The sequence below is a fragment of the Hemicordylus capensis genome, chromosome 3, assembly GCF_027244095.1.
Source record: "Hemicordylus capensis ecotype Gifberg chromosome 3, rHemCap1.1.pri, whole genome shotgun sequence".
Classification (NCBI taxonomy): domain Eukaryota; kingdom Metazoa; phylum Chordata; class Lepidosauria; order Squamata; family Cordylidae; genus Hemicordylus; species Hemicordylus capensis.
The window spans coordinates 26,886,616-26,906,522 of NC_069659.1; the positions used below are offsets into that span (position 1 = coordinate 26,886,616).

General features: G+C 46.4%; 1 protein-coding gene across 3 annotated transcripts in view; it reads left to right on the forward strand.

Annotated features, from left to right (window-relative positions):
• Positions 1-19,907, forward strand: part of DYNC2H1 (dynein cytoplasmic 2 heavy chain 1) — a 352,996-nt gene that overhangs the window by 152,185 nt on the left and 180,904 nt on the right. For all 3 annotated transcript variants that reach the window (XM_053308090.1, XM_053308091.1, XM_053308092.1), the window contains 4 exons: positions 3,848-3,961; positions 4,409-4,551; positions 5,757-5,838; positions 6,995-7,149. In XM_053308090.1, coding sequence (XP_053164065.1) covers positions 3,848-3,961; positions 4,409-4,551; positions 5,757-5,838; positions 6,995-7,149 — 494 coding nt within the window. The remainder of the gene's footprint in view (positions 1-3,847; positions 3,962-4,408; positions 4,552-5,756; positions 5,839-6,994; positions 7,150-19,907) is intronic.

Here is a 19,907-nt window from a genome sequence, read left to right on the forward strand (position 1 = left end):
TGGCTTGAACTTGGACAACCCCCCCCCCCGCCCGCCATTGTTAGTATTGTTTACTATTTATCAGATTCATATATCTGATATATGATTTTTCAGATATTTATATCAGATATTTATTCATCAGATTTGTGCACCACCACAAACTATCATCTCTTGGCAGTTAACAATTAGTCAGGATGTCAACCATTGTTGTAAGTCAGTTCAGTGTTTTTTGGTAAAATTGGACTTTCGGCTTGACTCAGCTTGACGCACGACCTTGTTTTATCCCAATGGATGTTAAAAAAGACCTTTTAAAAATGTAAGGAGCGTGGGGGCAAATTGCCATCTACAGACCACCATGTTATATTGGCATATATATTCAGGTGCTGAGAAATGCTCTATTTGCAACAGAGGAGAACAAAAATGCAAGAAGTACAGCTCAAGGGCAAGTCTAGGGAGAAACTCCAGAGGGAATGCTTTTCAACAGAGCTGGAGGACTGAACTACTCTACATGTTTCCTTCATATCCTCTGCTAGGTAGGTTAGTGGCCAAAATTCTGCAAGAGAACAAATCTTGCATTATACTGACCGCATGGTGGCCGTGCCAGGCATTGTTTCAGCTGCTTCTTCAATTCTCAGGATGCAGATATTGGCGACTACCACAACGGCTAGACTTGCTGTCCCAGGATGGCATCAGATTCTGCATCCCAGCCTAGAAACCATGAGGCTCACAATGTGGAGAGTCAGCTTGTAAATATGATACTTTTAAATGAAAGGAAAGTGTCCACTAGTGTCATTCAGCCCCGAGGGTGGGGTGCACCGGGGGGAATATGCCCTGTTGCCCTGGGGGCCAGTCCGAGCCTGCGAGTCCAGGTGTCGCAGCACAGAAGCCCCTGGTGGCGCAGTGGTAAAACTGCCGTCCTGTAACCAGAAGGTTACAAGTTCGATCCTGACCAGGGGCTCAAGGTTGACTCAGCCTTCCATCCTTCCGAGGTCGGTAAAATGAGTACCCAGAATGTTGGGGGGCAACATGCTAAATCATTGTAAACCGCTTAGAGAGCTTCCAGCTATAGAGCGGTATATAAATGTCAGTGCTATTGCTATTGCTATTCTGCCTGCAAGTGGAAGAGATTTGTGTCTTTTGCTCGTTATCAGGGTTTTCCTGCTGAGGCTGCAACAATAAGACAAGTGTTATTGTACTTGACAAGCTTAAAAAGCAGTGGATTAGCTAATGTCTCCCTAAAGGTTCACTTGGCAGCAATTTCTTCAAAACATAAGGGATGGGATGGCAGGGACTGTGTTTTCTCATCCTGACTGCAAAAGTTTACTGAAAGGCTTGAATAAACTGCATCCTCTGATTAGACAGCCAGTGGAGCAGTGGAGCCTTTTCTTAATTCTGTTGACACTGTCAGAGAAGCCATTTGAACTAATGGCAACCAGTACTTTGAAATTAGTCACATTAAAGACTGACTATCTTGTGATAACTACTGCAAGGAGAGTTAGTGAGTTAACAGCACTAAGGATTGATAAGCCGTATACAAGATTTCCCCCCAAGAAGGTTCTTATATGGATGGATCCTTCTTTCTGTCCGAAGCTGGTGTCTGATTTTCACCTGAATCAAGACATAGTACTTCCTACGTTTTTCAGAAATCCATCCACACCTTTAGAGATCTCTCCGCATGCATTAGATGTTCAGAGGTCACTCCTGTGTTACTTAGATAGGATTAAGGATTTCTGTAGAAGCAAGCAACTATTCGTGGCCTATGAGGGCAAGTCAAAAGGTCATCCTTTATCTCAGCAACACCTATCCCATTGGCTAGTATAGATGATCTCACTGACATATAAGGTCCAAAAGGTGGAGCCTACTTGCACCTCACTCTGTTAGGGTTTTTGCAGGTTCAGCTGCACATCTCCCTGGGATTCAAACTGAAGACATCTGTAAGGTGGCTATGCAGTTGACCTTTGATCTGGTGAAGAAGGAAACTTTTGGGTGTCTTAAAAAGGATCTTGCAGTAGCTTACTGTTCTTTCCTCATAAGAACAGCCCTACTAGATCTGGCTCAAGGCTCATCTGGTTCAGCATCCTGTTTCAAACAGTGGCCCACCAGATACTCCGAGAAGCCCAAAGGCAGGGGGTGAGTTGCTCCCCTGCAACTGGTATTTAGTGGCATCGTGCCTCTGAGACTAGGGATGGGCCCGGACCAGTCTGGACCTGGCCGGTTCGGTTCAGGTGGGGGGGTTCCTTTAAGGGCAGGGGAGGGTTTACTTACCCCTCCCACCGCTTTCCCCCCTCCAGCGTGCATATTCTATGTAGTAATTGGGGCGGCAGGATACCTCCCTGCCGCCCCTTCTCCCGCTTGAGTGCAAAAGGCTGCACTGAGCCTTTTGCGCACGCGCATGTCGCGTGCACGCTTCACGTCTCCGCGACGTGCGCGCGCGCTTGGCTGCAGTCACGTTGCGGAGACGTGAAGCGTGCGTGCAACGTGCGTGTGCGCAAAATGCTCCGTGCAGCCTTTTGCACTCAAGTGGGAGAAGGGGCGGCAGGGAGATATCCTGCCGCCCCAATTACTACATAGAATATGCGCGTTGGAGGGGGGAAAGCGGCGGGAGGGGTAAGTAAACCCTCCCCCACCCTTAAAGGAACCCCCCACACAGTGCTGGACCGCAGCTTTACGGTTTCGTGCACACCCCTATCTGAGACTGGCCTATAGCTGCCAGACTAGTACCCATTGACAGACCTGTCCTCCATGCATTTGTCTAAGCCCCTTTTAAAGCCATCCAGGCTAGGTGCCATCACTGTTCTACATCCACTGTTATCCTGTGGCAGAGAATTCCATAAGTTAATAATGTGCTGTGTGAAGAAGTACTCCTTTTGTTAGTCCTAAATTTCCCGACCTACAGTTTCATGGGATGACCCCTAGTTCTAGTGTTGTGAGAGAGGGAGACAAATTTCTCTCTACTCCATGCGTAATTTTATAAACCTCTTCCATGTCTTCACTCAGTTGCCACTTTCCCCAAACTAAAAAACCCCAGATGCTGTAGCCTTGCCTTGTAAGCAAGGTGCCCCAGGCTCTTAATCATCTTGGTTGCTGTTTTATGCACCTTTTCCAGTTCTACAATATTCTCCTTAAGATACGGGGACCAAAGCTGTACACAGTATTCCAGATGTGGCCTCACCATAGATTTTTTTTAAGGGCATTATAATATTAGCATGTCTATTTTCAATCCTCTTCTTAATGCTCCTTAGAATGGAATTTGCCTTTTTCACAGCTGCTGCGCAAATTCCACGCTCCTGGGAAAACTCACTCAACACCCAGGATTATATATGTCCTATGGATCACGCTACAGATAAGCAGGTTGCTCACATGTAACTTATGATCTATAAATGATCTGTAGACATTGATGACACCCTCCCAACCTTCCTGTAGCAGTAAGTTTGAAGAAAGAGACTTACCAGAAAAGGCCTATGCTGGATGATAGCTGTTCTCTGGCAGTCGTCCAGGAACCAAAGGAAGGGTGCTCTAACTGCTGAAATAAATGGTCATGCTAAGTGCGAGGAGTGGTACAAGAGTGCCATAAGGAGCTGAAGTATTCCACCCATGAGATCCGCCACAGGCACAGAACCCAAGATTATTAATGTCTCCAGATCACTTACAGATCATAAGTTACTGGCGAGCAACCGGTTTTCTTTTTCTTTCTTTTGTTAGTTTTTATATGTTTGTAAAGGGAAAGGGGGGCAGGACGACGTCTTCAAATAAAATAAAGTTCTAACAACCTTTCCAGCATTTTGCAGCTTAAATCTTTTAGAGATGTTTTGATAATACTGTTTTAACTTGGTACATAGTAAAGCAAATAAAAATGTTAATGAAATAGGTGAGGTTCCTGGATTGTACACAACAGAAGAATTAGAGCCACTCCTGTCTCCTCTGAAAGATCAAGCTTCACAGGATGGATTTACAGGACCAGTTTTCAACTATTTTACTTATAGTAAGTGAATTAGACAATATACTTATGGGAGTAAGCATGTGGGGAGAAACATGTCAGTTTTACAAATATGTATGTGGAGAAGGGCTTTAGAATGGTAGAGGACCTATTTTATTTATTTATTTATTTATATTATTTATTTAACATATTTTTATTCTGCCCAAAACCTATGTCTCTGGGCAGTTTACAAAAAAGTAAATGCTTTAAAAAGTAAATGATTTTGCATGCTTAAGCTCCATGTTCAGTCCCAGGTATCTCTAGGTGGGTCTGGGAGCGATCCTGCTCTGGAACCCTTGAGAGCAGTGCTTGTAGACAGTACCGTCTACAAGTCAGCCCTTCATGGGGTGAGCCTTTGGCATTTGCCTGAGGTTGCCACATGCTGATGCTTGGCCTACAAGATAGCAACACAACATTTATGCTTTCTAATATAATATGTCACATAAACTTTAGGAATTCAGCAGAATCTTCATGTTGTGTTGATTATGGATCCTACTAACCTGAGTTTCACAATCAACTGTGAAAGTAACCCCGCACTTCATAAGAAATGTCAAGTGCTCTGGATGGAAAGTTGGTCTGAAAATAGTATGAAAAAAGTAAGTGCAAGAAGGAAAAATAAAGAACATTATATTTGTTCAAGATATCTAGTTGCATTGATTTTTGTTTCCTTCTTTATTCTTATATAGTTGAAGAAGGGTCTTCAACTATAAATATGAAGGGTCGAGGTTGGATTTATGGGGTTTTGTTATTTTTGATGCTGTATTCTCATTGACACATTAATAAGATGTTAATACAAAGTAAAATGTTGATACAACCACTGCTGTCCCCACACCCCCAAAATAAACCCCAACAACCACAATTGTAGTTGTAGGCAATGTGATATCCTGGGCAATGAACAGTGAAAAACAGGTTGCTTACCTGTAACAGATGATCTGGAAGTGGTTCCATACATTCATAACTAGCGGGTTCTGCGACTGCGCAGATCAGCTTTGGGCAGAATTCGTTAGCTCCTCACTACGCCTGCAACTGCCAATTGCAAGTGACTGCAGTACCATCTAGTACCATCTACCATCTAGTACCATCTTTATTCAGTTTCTTGATTGCCGACTTCACGAGCTTCAGTGCTGCTGCCGCCATTGGCTCAAATGCAGGTTCCGTCAAGGATGAGAGCACCAAGGAGAGACTCAATTTTTCTGCTGGCAGTCTAAGCGGTGGATATAAGTTATTTATCCCTCTTAAAAAGTCTTTACATCTCGGGTGGGCGAAGACAGTTTTCCCATCCCATCCGTCATGGTGTGCCGAGTTCTGCCCGAAGCTGATCTGAGCAGGCACAGAACCCACTAGTTATGAATGTTTGGTACCACTTTCCAGATCAAATTATAACTAAAATCAAATTTATGTACCTGTAGGCCTTTCAGGGCTTCAGTCTGGTGGCATTTAGTATTCATTTCTTCTTTATACAGATACAACAGCCTGCACCTACCTTTCTCTGCTGCCTGGAGCCTGAGTGGGTTATTCTTCCCACATGCTCCCAGGCAGGACTAATTGAAAATGTTACAATGCCTTAAGAGCCCGAGCAGGATAACTCTGCCCAGTTCTTTTAGTCCTTCTTCGCTCCTAGGCAGTTGTACTTTTCTAGCTCTCTAAATATCTCTTCTTCTTTGGTTATATACTATTGTTGTTGATTGACTCCCTCTGCTCTATCATCTTTTTCTTTCTAACCTTCTCTGTTAGAATTGAAATGGCTGCTGCTTTTGCAGTTATAACACTATTTGTTCTTTCATTAAACTTTATATTGTAGGTACCTGAAATGTTATTTTCTGAATCAGATGAAAAAGCAAAGGGAGCTAAAGTGCCGAAGGAACGCAAGAAGAAGAATTCTGGTAAGATGTTTCTGTATTGTTATGGGGCAGCTATATAAATAAAGATATTATTCTTATTACTATAAGTTATGGGGAGCCACCTAATGGCACAGCGGAGAAGTAACTTGCCTAGGGAGTAAGAGGTTGCTGGTTCGAATCCTTGCTGGTATGCTTCTCAGACTATGGGAAACACCTATATCGGGCAGCAGAGACATAGGAAGTTGTTGAAAGGCATCATCTCATACTACACGGGAGATGGCAATAGTAAACGGCCTCCTGTATTCTACCAAATAAAAACCACATGGCTCTGTGGTTGCCAGGAGTTGACACCAACTTGACAGCACAACTTTAACTTTAAGTTATGGGGAGTTATTTAAGTAAAGCAATTCTTTAGGCATGCCCCAGGGTTGGAGTGTGCCAACAATGTTTTTTCATTGGTAAAACAGACCCCGCACACCATATTAAGAAATTCCCCTCAGTTTCAAAAGTGGTTTGCCATGTATCATGGCAGGCATTGTTGAGAAGAGATGATCATGGGAGGAGAGCTGGTCTTTTGGTAGCAAGCATGAATTGTTCCCTTTGCTAAGCAGGGTCCACTCTGGTTTGCATTTGAATGGGAGTCTACATGTGAATACTGTAATATATTCCCCTTAGGAGATGGGGCAGCTATGGGAGGAGCATCTGCATGCTTGCTTGCAGAAGGTTCCATGTTCCCTCCCTGAGATCTCCAGATAGGGCTGAGAGAGACTCCTGCCTGCAAGCTGCTGCCAATCTGGGTAGGCAATACTGAGCTAGATGGGCCAATGGTTTGACTCAGTAGAAGGCAGCTTCCTATGTTAACACAAGCCCCAAGTCCTCGTGCGGGTACCAAATCAATTGTGCAGCCTCTTGCACCCCCTATTCTCAATTTGATAAGTATTTCCTCTACCCTGTAAAGAGCAAGGATTATACCACAAATGTTTGTGTTGTTCTCCAAATTAACAAGTTATTTCCTGTTTCAAAAAATCTGCTATGTAAAACATAAATCCAGTGACAAAAGCCTTCTAAAAGGAAAAAGATTGATATTAATGATGCCTTCTTTAATGATGCCACCTTTCACATCTTTACTTTTAGTAGTGTTTGTGTTTGTATATTCTTTTCTCATGTAAGAATGATAAATTTGTTACTTGTTGTATAGGTGATTCAGATTTCCTGAAATCATTTTTGGTTATCCATGAATCATGTAAAACTTATGGAGCCACACCCAGAAGATACATGACTTTCCTGCATATGTATTGTGCCATTCATAGCTGCAAAAGAACAGAGCTGATAAAAAGGCAAAGCCATTTGCAGGTATAGAAGATACCTTTGATTTGCATTATTGTTTCAGACTGATTATTTTGTTTAATTATTATTATACGAATACGACAAATATTTACATACCGCTTTTTCAACAAAAGTTCCCAAAGTGGTTTACAAACAAACAAATAAAATGGTTCTCTGTCTCCAAAAAGCTCACAATCTAACATAAGAAACAAATAACATAGGAACATAAGAACCAAATATATTATTATTATTATTTGCCTAACATTAAAAAGACCCGTTCAATCTGCTGAGGAAGTATAAAAATATTCCTCATAAAAATCTATGGAGTGGCCACATTTGGAGTACTGTGTACAGTTTTGGTCACCATATCTTAAGAAGGACATTATAGAACTGGAAAAGGTGCATAAGACAGCAACCCAGATGATCAAGAGCCTAGGGCACCTTGCTTATGAGGCAAGGCATCTGGGGCTTTTTAGTTTGGAAAAGTGGCAACTGAGCGGAACCATGGAAGAGGTTTATAAAATTACTAACTGAACCAGGCATAGACCATCTGTGCCTCTAGTCCCTCCCCCCCAGCTTCCCCCCACTCTCTCCCAACCCCCCCTTTCTCCCCCCCACGCCTGCCTGCTAGTCGCTGCTTTCTTCCCCCCCCACGCCCGCCTGCCGGTCATTGCTTTCTCCCCCCACACATGCCTGCCTGCCTGTTGCTGCTTTCTCCCCACCCACACGCCCGCCTGTTGCCACTATTTTGCCCGCTCGCTGGTCTCCATTTTCTCCCCACACATCGGTCTCTGCTTTCTCCCCCGCAACGCCCACCCTCCACTTTCTTGCCCACCCACCGGCCGCCGCTTTCTTCATTCCACCTGCCTGCCCACCGACCGGCTGGCCGGCTGCTGCTTTCTCCCTGCTCGCTTGTGCTTCTTTCCTTTCTCCCTCCTGGCAGCTTGCTTGCGAACTCTCACGAGAGCTGCCATGCGTATGTCTTAGTGAATTATATATAAAGATGCATGGAGTAGAGAGAGTGGACAGAGAGAAATTCTCCCTTTCTCTTAACACTAGAACCAGTGGTGACCCCATGAAACTGATTGCCAGGAAATTTAGAACACAGTACATAATTAATCGATGGAATTCCCTGCCGTGGGATGTGGTGATGGCCGCCAAGCAGGCTTAGACAAATTCAACAAGGACAGGTCTATCAATGGCTATTGATCTGATGGCTATAGGCCACCTCCAGACTTTGAGGCAAGATTCCTCTATATACTAGTTACAGGGAAGCAACAGCAGGAGAGAGGGCATTCCTTCACCTCTTGCCCGTGGGCTTCTTAGAGGCATCTGGTGGGCCACTGTGTGAAACAGGATGTTGGACTAGATAGGCCTTGGGCCTGATCCAGCAGGGCTGTTTTCATGTTTGTATAGTCATCATCATTATTTGCACCTTCATGTTGTGTTTGTGCAGTTCCTCTTTTTCTAGTGATCATTGAAGTAATTTTCGATGAGACTAATTCCTTATTACCATACCATATGTACTGTACCTGGTAGTACTACTAATTAGCTGAATATCTTGGTAATCCAGTAGCAATTGCCCTCCAGTCATATTGTAGTCCTTAAGTTAAACATGTTTATAACTGAACTTCAGCCAAATTGTGAATGTTCTTTTGTAATGCTCCCTTATATTTCGCAAATATTTGAACATTTTCTCAAAGAAAAAAGAAGATGACCTTTTTGATTAGGTTTGCTGACTTGGGATTAAACAAATACTGATTTTACTTGTACTGAGTGTGTGTGTGTATATATATATATATATAGAGAGAGAGAGAGAGAGAGAGAGAGCGCACGCTAGGTTAACCCACGCTAGTTGGTTAACGAGCATCTGCACGCTAGTATTTGATTGCTCACCTCACCCCCGTCACAGCCCCCATCTCAGAGATCTCTCCACCCTCACCTGAGCTGCACTCCTGCTCTTTCTCCTTCATCCCGTTGCTTCTGTCGCCTTCACCCTTCTTGGTCCCAGATGCAGCATTGTTGGTGCCTATTGGCCAAACTGCAGCCCCCTATTCCCAGAGAGCTCCCCCACCCACACCTGAGCCCTGCTCCTGCTCCTCCCCACAGGAGCAGCAGCGTTTGCCTGGGCCCTTCCTTGCTGTTGCCACCGCCTTGGCCACTCGTTCCCTTCAGGCCACTGAGAGGCCTGGGCCTGTCCCTTGCCTGCCTGCCTCCCTCCGCTAATGGCCGTGGTAGCCCTAAACAGCAGCAGTGGTTGACTGGCCCCTTCCTTGCCATGGCCACTCATTCCCCTCAGGGCTCAGGCCTGTCCCTTTGACAGGCTCAGGCCCGCCCCTCGCCCATCCTTCTTTCTCTAGTCCCCTCCCTTCTTTTTCTTTCTCTCTCCTGCACTCACTCTTCTCCTCTGTCTTTTTTCCCCTCCCTCCCTCCTCCCTCTCCCTCTCCCTCCCTCTCTCTCTCTCTCCCCCCCACACTTCTTGAGTTATATTCTACAGTCAAGAATATCTTGACCAGTAACAGTTGCATTCCAACTGACCTTAACCATCACAGGCTCTTTCTCCCTATCTGCATATGGAATCCCCACTGCCCAATGTGGTGCTTCTTCTCACAAACTCTCATGAGAGCTGCCACGCACGGGATATATAACATTTCTTTTGCATTTTGTCACAGGTGCACCATTTTTGGCTGGCCTTGGTTGCCAACCATCTGCTGGTGGCCATCTGCTCCCCTACTCAAGGCAACTGAGCAGCACAGTGGCCAAAGCCGCCAAAAACCTTTCCAGCTGGGAAATTAGAAAGGGTGCTGGGGACTTGCTGATTCAGCCCTTTGCCAGTGAGCCACACTGGGTGCCTGGAGAGTGCAGTGGCCAAAGCCCCCAGTTTATTTCCTGCTGGGGAAGGGGCTAGCTGGCTTGGTTCTGACTTGTTGAAATGCTTGCAGCATGTCAGCACAGCAGCCAAGCCACCCTAGCTTTCTTCCCAACCTTGGAATGTGCTGGGGAGAGGGGAAAGAAATTGCTGTGCAAATGTAGCGTGATCCCTACCCACCCCTGCAGTTCCAAGGTGGGGAGGAAGACGGGCTCACCTTGCTCACCTCAGGGCAATGCCTCATGCACCATGGCAACTTGTGTAAATAAAAATGTGGAACCCTCCTTCAAATAAATAAACAAACAAACACGCACACACAGAGGAGGCCCTCATTTTCTGCATGGGTTAGGTTCCTGGATACTACCGTGAACGGGGAAATTGGGGGGGGGGGCTTGAGCCTATGGGAATCTGGGGTTTAGGTTCCTTGGAAAATTTCTACGTCCCAAAAATCACCCCAAGCCACCCAATGGAGGAGGCAGAGAAGAAATGAGTGTCACGCCCTCGCTCTCAGATAGCGAGGAGGAAGGGGAAGCTGACAGCCCTTCAGCCAATGCCTGAGGGGCAGAGCCCGGGTGTCAGTTCCCAAGAGATGGCTGAGGCAGGTCCGGCTGATGTTTCAGAGCAGGCACAGCAGTCTGAGGCAGCAGAGACAGCGACGGACAAACTGGAAGATGAGCTTTGCAGGCAACCCCCACTGACTCCACAGCAGCAGCACGTCACAACACGAAGGGCACAGCTGGAAACTATCAGGAGAAGTAAATGCCTCTTGCAGAGGGCTGATAAGCCTTGAATCCCTGCCAGCTGAGAGTTATCAGCTTGGACTATAAAGCACGTCTACAGCTTTCAGTTAACCGCTGGAAGACAACGTTTGTCATCCCTCGTGTTGACAGCTTTCAGCCCGAGCCAGATAGAGAGAATTATTTCCGAGCCGTGTTTTACTGCTGCAGCCCAGTTTGTATTGTGAACTATCTTCCTGGACTTCCCTTCCGGGTGGCCAGATTACTGACAATGAGCAAGAAATGCAGCACTGTACCTTGACTACTCTAGCTCTCCAGCTCCTCCACTCCTCAAATAATGACCCCACCAAACCAACTTAGCAATCACTGTATCCTCACCAAGGCTCCCCCCAGGGAGAAAATGAATTGTTCCCTCTGCTAAGCAAGGTCTGCCCTGGTTTACATTTGAGTGGGAGACTGAATATGAGCACTGTAAGATCTTAGGGGTGATCTGGTATCATTCACAATGTGGGGATCTTCGCCTGTGCAGCTTTCCCTGCAGAAGGATTTCAAGCTCATAGTGCTCTGAAGCTCCACCCTTCACACATGGAGTGCGCTCAGTATCTTAAGCGGCAAAGCACTTGCCAGCTCAGTTCCTTTCTGACTGCCTTTGTGGACAGTTCCCAGTTGGATAGCTGCTCCTCCTTGCCTGGTTCTAAAAGTGATAATATGGTTTGATTATTCATTTATTTGACCTTGGACAGCCTTTAAACCATTCTTTCTCCTAACCCCTTTAACTTGGCCGCCAGTGGACTCTAAAAAAACCTTTTAAATGTTGTTTCATTTGCTGTAGAGCCCTCTCTTCTTCATACAAATATGAACAATGCTTGTTTTGCTTGGGAGAAGACCATAATATCAGCTTGTGCAAGATTTGTCTGTCTTTTTCAAAAGAAGCCTGGAAAAGCAAAGAATTACGCCTTAGAGCCACCCTGTATGAACGAGCCCTTCAGCTGTCGACACTAATGCAGCGCTCTCCGAGATCGCTGACTCCATTGAGACTGATGTCCACATCGCCTATGACATAGATCCCAACATTGATGTCAGCTCTGTTGAGTCTGCTTCCCTCACCTCACTGGCTGCTTTCAAAAAGCCTTGTGATGCGTCCAGGGATGGCCATAAGCACCTAAAGAAGAGGAAACACAAGGATGGTGACTCCTCTTCCTGTTCTAAACACCACAAGACTAGCTCTTCAACATCATGCCATTCAAGACCGTTGGAGTCCAGCTCCCTGATGTCTTTCTCTACCCTAGTGTGATTGTCAACATCAACACCGGGCGCTCTTTCGGGCCATTTTTCCTCAACTTGACCTCGTCCTTGATCACTGATTTCAACTTTCACTGCCTTTTGGATGCCTTCCCCATCAGCTTTCCAAGCATTCCCTTCCCATTCATCAGCTTCTTTGCCCGAGGTAGTTGAAGAGGCTTCGACAGTGCCTCCCTCTCTTCCAATTGTGCCTTCTATGTTGAGATCGACGACGCTGGCTTCGATGCCATCAACATCTGTGGGACTTCCAAAATCAATGTTGACAACTTTACCGGTCTCCACTGCCCAACCTCCTACTTCTTCGATGGCCCTCTTGACACTGACCTATAGAGGTACCTTTCTGTCAATGCTGTTGATGTCAAGGGAGTAAGCCTCTTGTAGGATATCAATACTATCCTGGAATCTCCAATAATGACACCTTTGGGATCCATGGCCTCAACGTCAAAGAGGTTAGTAGCTCGGGTGCCTTAGAGGTTCCAAAGACTCCCTCTATATCTCCATCTCGGGTGACACCTCACTTGTTTGCCTTCTCACCTTCCTTCTTGGTTATGGAAGCTGAGGCTGTATTCCTCGTTGCCCACTTACTTGCCTTACCAAAATTGGCTCTATTATTGGAGCTCCCCTGGAGCTTTGGATCCCGGCTATGTATGCAGGATGGGAAGACTCAAAGATCTTGCTTTCATGCCCTCACCATCCCTCACATTTGCTTATGGAAACTGTCTCAACTTAAACAACCCTTCAAGCACCCGCTATATACAGCTCCTGCTCCTTTACCTATTCTGCTGGCTGCACTGCAACCTACTGCTCCAGTCCCCGAGCATCCACCTGTTGAGGTACGTGCACCACCAGCGGGCGCTGAAAGTTCTACCCCAGGCCCTTGAAGGCCCCCATCTGATGATGATTATACATCAGAATTAGACAATGAGCCATCTTACACTGAAAGCTTGTCTGATCCTTCACCAACTAGATGATAATGCCCCAAATCATCCTTCAAATTCTCCAACTGAGGAAACTAAATCATATCGAACCCAGGTGACGAAGCCTACCAGTATGCAGTTCTCTCATTTCGCCTCTCCATGGCCCCACATGTCTTTACCAAGTGTATGAGTGCCATCATCGTGCACCTGTGGACGCAGGGTGTTTCAGTCTTCCCGTTCATTGATGACTTGCTGATCACTTCCCAGGATAAGTCCTTGCTGGTGAGCTACATACGGCTTGTGATCTCACTATTAGAGGATCTTGGGATCCAAGTGAACCTCAAGAAATAAGAACATAAGAACAGCCCTGCTGGATCAGGCTCAAGGCCCATCTAGTCCAGCATCCTGTTTCGCACAGTGGACCACCAGATGCCGCTGGAAGCCACAGGCAGGAGTTGAGGGCGTGCCCTCTCGCCTGCCATTGCTCCCCTGCAACTGGTACTCAGAGGCACACCCTTGAGGCTGGAGGTGGCCCACAGCCCTCTGGCTAGTAGCCATTGATAGACCTCTCCTCCATGAAGTCATCCAAACCCCTCTTAAAGCCATCCAGGTTGTTGGCCATCACCACATCCTGTGGCAGAGAGTTCCACAAGTGGATCACGCGTTGTGTGAAAAAGTACTTCCATTTGTTGGTCCTAGACCTCCTGGCAATCAATTTCATGGAGTGACCCCTGGTTCTAGTGTTGTGTGAGAGGGAAAAGAATCTCTCTCTCTCCACTTTCTCCATGCCATGCATGATTTTATAGACCTCTATCATGTCTCCCCGCAGTCATCTTTTTTCTAAACTAAAAAGCCCCAGGTGTTGTAGTCTTGCCTCGTAAGAAAGGTGCTCTAGTCCCCTGATCATCTTGGTTGCCCTCTTCTGTACCTTCTCCAGTTCAACAATGTCCTTTTTAAGATGTGGTGACCAGAATTGTACGCAGTACTCCAAGTGTGGTCGCACCATAGTTTTGTATAAGGGCATTATAATGTTAGCCGTTTTATTTTCAATCCCCTTCCTAATGATCCCTAGCATGGAATTTGCCTTTTTCACAGCTGCCGCACATTGAATAGACACTTTCAACGAGCTGTCAACCACAACCCCAAGATCCCTTTCCTGGTCCGTAACCAACAGCTCAGATCCCATCAGCATATACTTGAAGTTGGGGTTTTTCGTCCCAATGTGCATCACTTTACACTTGCTAACATTGAACCGCATTTGCCATTTTGTCACCCACTCCCCCAGTTTGGAGAGATCCTTTTGGAGCTGCTCACAATCCGTTTTGGATTTCACTACCCGGAAGAGTTTGGTATCATCTGCAAATTTGGCCACATTGCGGCTTACCCCTGCTTCTAGATCATTTATGAATACATTAAAAAGCACCGGTCCCAGTACAGATCCCTGGGGGACCCCACTTCTTACTTCCCTCCATTGTGAAAACTCTCCATTGATACCTACCCTCTGTTTTCTGTCTTTCAACCAGTTAGCAATCCACACATGTACTTGTCCCTTTATCCCATGACAGCTAAGTTTCCTCAGGAGTCTTTGATGAGGAACTTTGTCAAAAGCTTTTTGGAAGTCCAGGTAGACTATGTCAACTGGATCACCTTGATCCACATACTTGTTGACACTCTCAAAGAAGTCCAAAAGTTTGGTGAGATTTACCTTTGCGGAAGCCATGCTGGCTCACTCCCAGCAGGGCCTGTTCTTCTAGGTGCTTTACAATTTTATCCTTGAGGATGCTTTCCATCAATTTGCCTGGAATGGACATTAGGCTAACCGGCCTGTAATTTCCCGGATCGCCCCTGGATCCCTTTTTGAAAATCGGTGTTACATTTGCTACTCTCCAGTCCTCTGGTACAGAGCCCGATTTCAGGGATAAGTTAAATATTTTAGCAAGGAGGTCGGCAATTTCACATTTGAGTTCTTTGAGGACTCTTGGATGGATGCCATCTGGCCCTGGTGATTTGTTAGCTTTCAGTTTTTCCAGACAGTTTTGAACATCATCCCTTGTCACTTCTATCAGACTCAGCTCTCTAGCCTCCATCCCTAAAAAGCCTGGTTCAGGAACAGGTATATGCTCAGTATCCTCTGCCGTGAAGACAGACGCAAAGAACTCATTCAGTTTCTCTGCAACCTCCATATCCTCCTTAATAATCCCTTTCACTCCCTCATTGTCTAATGGCCCAACCGCCTCCCTGGCAGGTTTCCTGCTTCTGATGTACTTAAAGAAGTTTTTGTTATTCCCCTTGATACTTTTGGCTAAATGTTCCTCAAACTCTCTTTTTGCCTCCCTTATTGTCACCTTGCATTTATTTTGCCAGAGTTTGTGTTCCTTTCTGTTCTTTTTGTTTGGACAGGCCTTCCAATTTCGGAAGGAAGTCTTCTTCCCTTTTATGGCTTCCTTGACAGTACCCGTTAGCCATGCTGGCATCCTCCTGGACTTAGTGGTACCTTTCCTCCTTTTGGGTATACAATCTAACTGGGCTTTTAGTATTGTGGTTTTGAGTAAACGCCATGCACTCTGGAGCGAAGTGACTCTCCTGATTTCCCCCCTCAGCTTTCTTTTCACCATACTCCTCATTTTGGAGAAGTTTCCTCTTTTGAAATTTAAAATGTCTGTGTTTGACATCCTTGGTGGTTCTCTCCCCGCATGTATGCTGAATTTGATGGCACTGTGGTCACTGTTCCCTAAAGGGTCGATGACACTGACATCACGCACCAGGTCCTGGGTGTCACTCAGAATTAGATCCAAGGTCGCCTTCTCTCTGGTCGGTTCCATGACCAACTGTTCTAGGGCACAGTCATTTAGCGTATCTAGAAATTTGACCTCTTTGTCCTGACTTGAATGTGAATTTACACAGTCTATGTGTGGGTAGTTGAAATCACCCATAATTACAGCCCTGCCTCTCCTTGATGCCTCCCTGATTTTCTCCTGCAACTCCCAGTCACTGTCGGCATTTTGATCTGGAGGGCGATAGCATGTCCCCAGTAGCACGATTCCTTTCCGGCCTTGTATAGTCACCCACAGGGTTTCTGTGGAGGACTCCAGTCCACCTAGGTTTTCTAGCTTGTTAGATTCTATCCCTTCTTTAACATACAGTGCTACCCCTCCTCCAAGGCGCCCCTCTCTGTCCTTCCTATAGAGTTTATACCCAGGGATAACAGTGTCCCACCTGTTCTCACTGTTCCACCATGTTTCTGTTATGCCCACTATGTCTATTTCTGCATTAGCAACCAAGCACTCCAGCTCACCCATCTTGGCTCGGAGGCTTCTGGCATTGGCATACAAGCACCTATACACTGAATCTTTCCCCTGATGTATGCTATGCCTTTGACTCTTTGACCTGCTGGCACAGCCTCTCGTCTGCTCTTTATGCAGTTCTGATCCGTCCCCATCTGTTTTATTTGAATTCTTAGCAGCCTCACACTTTAAAGGATGGCTTTTGCCAAACGGGATTCTGTCCAGCTCCCATCAGCTGTTCCCCAGGTGTCATTTTAAAAGCTGCTCTGCAGCCTTTTTGATTTTAAGCGCCAGCAGTCTGGTTCCATCTTGGTTCAAGTGCAGCCCATCCCTTTTGTACAGGCCTTGCTTGCCCCAAAATGTGTCCCGGTGCCTAACAAATCTAAAGCCCTCCTCCCGGCACCAACGTCTCATCCACGCATTGAAACCCCTCAGCTCTGCCTGACTCACTGTTCTTGCGCGTGGAACAGGTAGCATTTCAGAGAATGCTACCTTGGGGGTCCTGGATTTCAAAATGCTACCTATCAGCCTAAATTTGGCTTCCAGGACTTCCCGACTGCATTTCCCCACATCGTTGGTACCGACGTGCACCACGACAGCTGTCTCCTCCCCAGCACTGCCTAGGAGCCTGTCTAGACACTGCATAATGTCCGCAACCTTCGCACCAGGCAGGCAAGTCACCGTGCAGTCAACACGTGGGTCACAAACCCATCTCTCTATCCCCCAAATGATCGAATCACCAACTACAAGGAGGCCCCCACCCCCCAGAGGAGTATCCCCCGTGCGAGAGGATATGAGCTCATCATCCATGGAAGGGGTCTCTTCTAAAGGAGCATTTCCCTCTTCCTCAGACTGATGTCCTCCTCGCCCAAGACCTTCATTCTCCCTGACAGCAGAGGAGCTACCAGCCCTGGAGTGGGATGCCTCTATCACATCCCTGAAGGTCTCATCCACATGCCTCTCTGTCTCCCTGAGCTTCTCCAGATCCGCCACCTTGGTCTCGAAGGAATGGATTTGTTCCCTGAGAGCCAGGAGCTCCTTGCACCGAGCACACACCCATGACTTCTGCCCATGGGGCAAGTAGTCGTACATGTGGCACTCTGTGATCTGCCAATCTGTCCTGATGCCTCAGAAAACTCTGACTTTCATTGGCTCCATACAGGACACTTAGTTGAAATGTGTAGGGATGTGTCAAAATGTGATTCTGCTGTCCGAATCGTGAGCATCTCCCTTTAAAATTGAGGGCTTACGCAGCCCCTTAAAGCAGAGGAGAGCAGGTCTTTACCTGCTCCTTTTAAGCTTGCTGCCATCCTGATGCTCTCCCCAGCTATGCCCACACTTCGGTGGGGCGTCTTCCAACTGCCCCTGTGTGGCAGTGACACACATATGGCCTCTGTGCATGCATGGTGTCCATTTGTGTGGCCAGCAACTATGCTAGTGCACGGGCATAGCTGGGGGCGGGGGGAGCGCCGGGATGGTGGCAATGGCGGTGAGTGGAGGAGGAGCAAGTATAGACCTGCTCTCCTCTGCTTTAAAGGGGTTTTGTAAGCCCTCAATTTTAAAGGGAGGTGCCCATGATTTGGACAGCTGAATTATGTTTCAGCACATCCCTAGAAATGTGCCTTCCTCCCACAGGAAAGACAGGATGCCCTTCTAAGCATGATTCATTCTTCTTATTCCAATCCCGTTCAAGAAGCTTAGTTCATCCAGCGCCTTCTGGGCTTGAGGGCTTCTTACACGACCACCAACCAACATACCAGGTTTCACATGTGACATCTTCAAATGTGGCTTCTCACCAGCTTCAGGCCAAATGTGGACAACCAATGCATGTGGTCGCTTAGATTTGACACGGACTTGATGGCACTCAATTAATCATCAATCAATCAATGCATGTAACTCCTAGTACCACAATTGGTCTTGGACTCCCTGTTGTGGTGGACCCTGGCAGAAAACCTCACAGTAGGCATGTCATTCCACCCTCATTTTCCCACATTGTCTCTCACAAAAGATGTCTCTTTTTCTAGATGGGGCACCCATTGCACAGGGCATCGGACCCAAGGCCTGTGGAAGTGTCATCAGTCCCTTCTCCACATAAACTCCCTAGAGCTTCTGGCCATCCTTCTAGCCATAAAGCCCTTCCTACCGCTGCTAAAAGGCCAGATGTTCCAAATCCTGCTGGACATCACCACTGTCGTAGCCTATATCAATCTCCAGAGTGGCACTATGTCCAAGTCCCTTTGCAACTTGTCAATACAACTCTGGGACTGGTGCATAAAGCATCATATTTATCCACTGGCCTTTCACATCAAGCCTCTCGCTTGTGCTCTCTACCCTTATAAAAGACCCCTTTGAAACATTATCATCAGCTTCTTAAACTGCTCTCTCTAAAAACAGCCTTCCAGTTAGCCATTACTATGGCTCACAGGCTTAGTGAATTGACTGCTCTAAGGGCTGACGCCCCGTTTACCAGCTTCTATCCCAATAACGTAGTCATGCGGACCGACCCTGGATTCCTCCCAAAAGTGGTCATGTACATCTATGTAAACTAAACATTGTACTTCCTATAGTCTTCATTGACCCTACTTCATCTTTGGAAAGCTCCCTAAATTCCCTGGATGTCAATAGAGCGCTCCTTTTCTACCTGGATCAGACTAAATCCTTTTGACTATCTAATAGACTCTTTGTTGCCTTTGAGGGGTCTAGGAAAGGTCAGCCTATTTCCCGACAAAAACTTTCTGAGTGGTTGGTCCAGCTAATCTGCTCCTACTACAAGAAACATCTTGTGAACCATCCGGACGGTATTAAAGCCCACTCTACTAGGGACATGGCCACCTCCACTGTGCATCAGTTAGGTGTATGATTTTCTGAAAGAATAAAAGCTGCTCCCTAGTCATCCGATTTACTTTTTCTCAAACACTATGCTTTGGACATCTAATCTGTGTCTGAGGCCACCTTTAGATGGCACTTTTTAAAAAAAGTCCTATAAACCTGCATCCTCAGTCACTCACATTGTGAAGGAAACTGGATCACCTTAAGTTAAGCAGGTTGCTCACCTGTAATTTTTGGTCTTATGCTGATCCGATATCATTCACAATACACACCCGGCCACAATACATCCCCGCTCTTTGGATGTACTTACCTCCTGTGTTCTGATGACTCCTCCAGGTTCTTCTTTCAACAGCAGCCATTTAGGAGCTGAGCAGCACTCTCCTGCCAAGGAGAGCAAGCATGCTCTGCATGCGAAGGGTGGAACTTCAGAGCTCCATGAGGAGCTTGAAATCCTTCCATGGGTACTGCTGTGCGGTTACAGAGTCCCATGTTGTGAATGATACCAGATCACCATAAGATCAAAAGTTACAGGTGAGCAACCTGTTTATATTTCCCTTAAGTGATGAGTCCACTCTGGGAAGAGCATTTGCATGCTTGCATGCAGAAATTCCAAGTTCCCTCTCTGGCAGCTTCCAGATAAGGCTGAGAGAGACTCTTGCCTGTAATCTTGGAGCAGCAGCTGCCAGTCTGTGTAGACAATACTGAGTTAAAAGGACCAATGGCCTGACTTAGTTTAAGGCAGCTTCCTATGTAAAAATCCAGACTATGTAAAAATCCAGAACACTGTAGAATCCAGAATCCAATACAGTACTGTACAATAACAGCACACTAAAGTACTGAACTGTA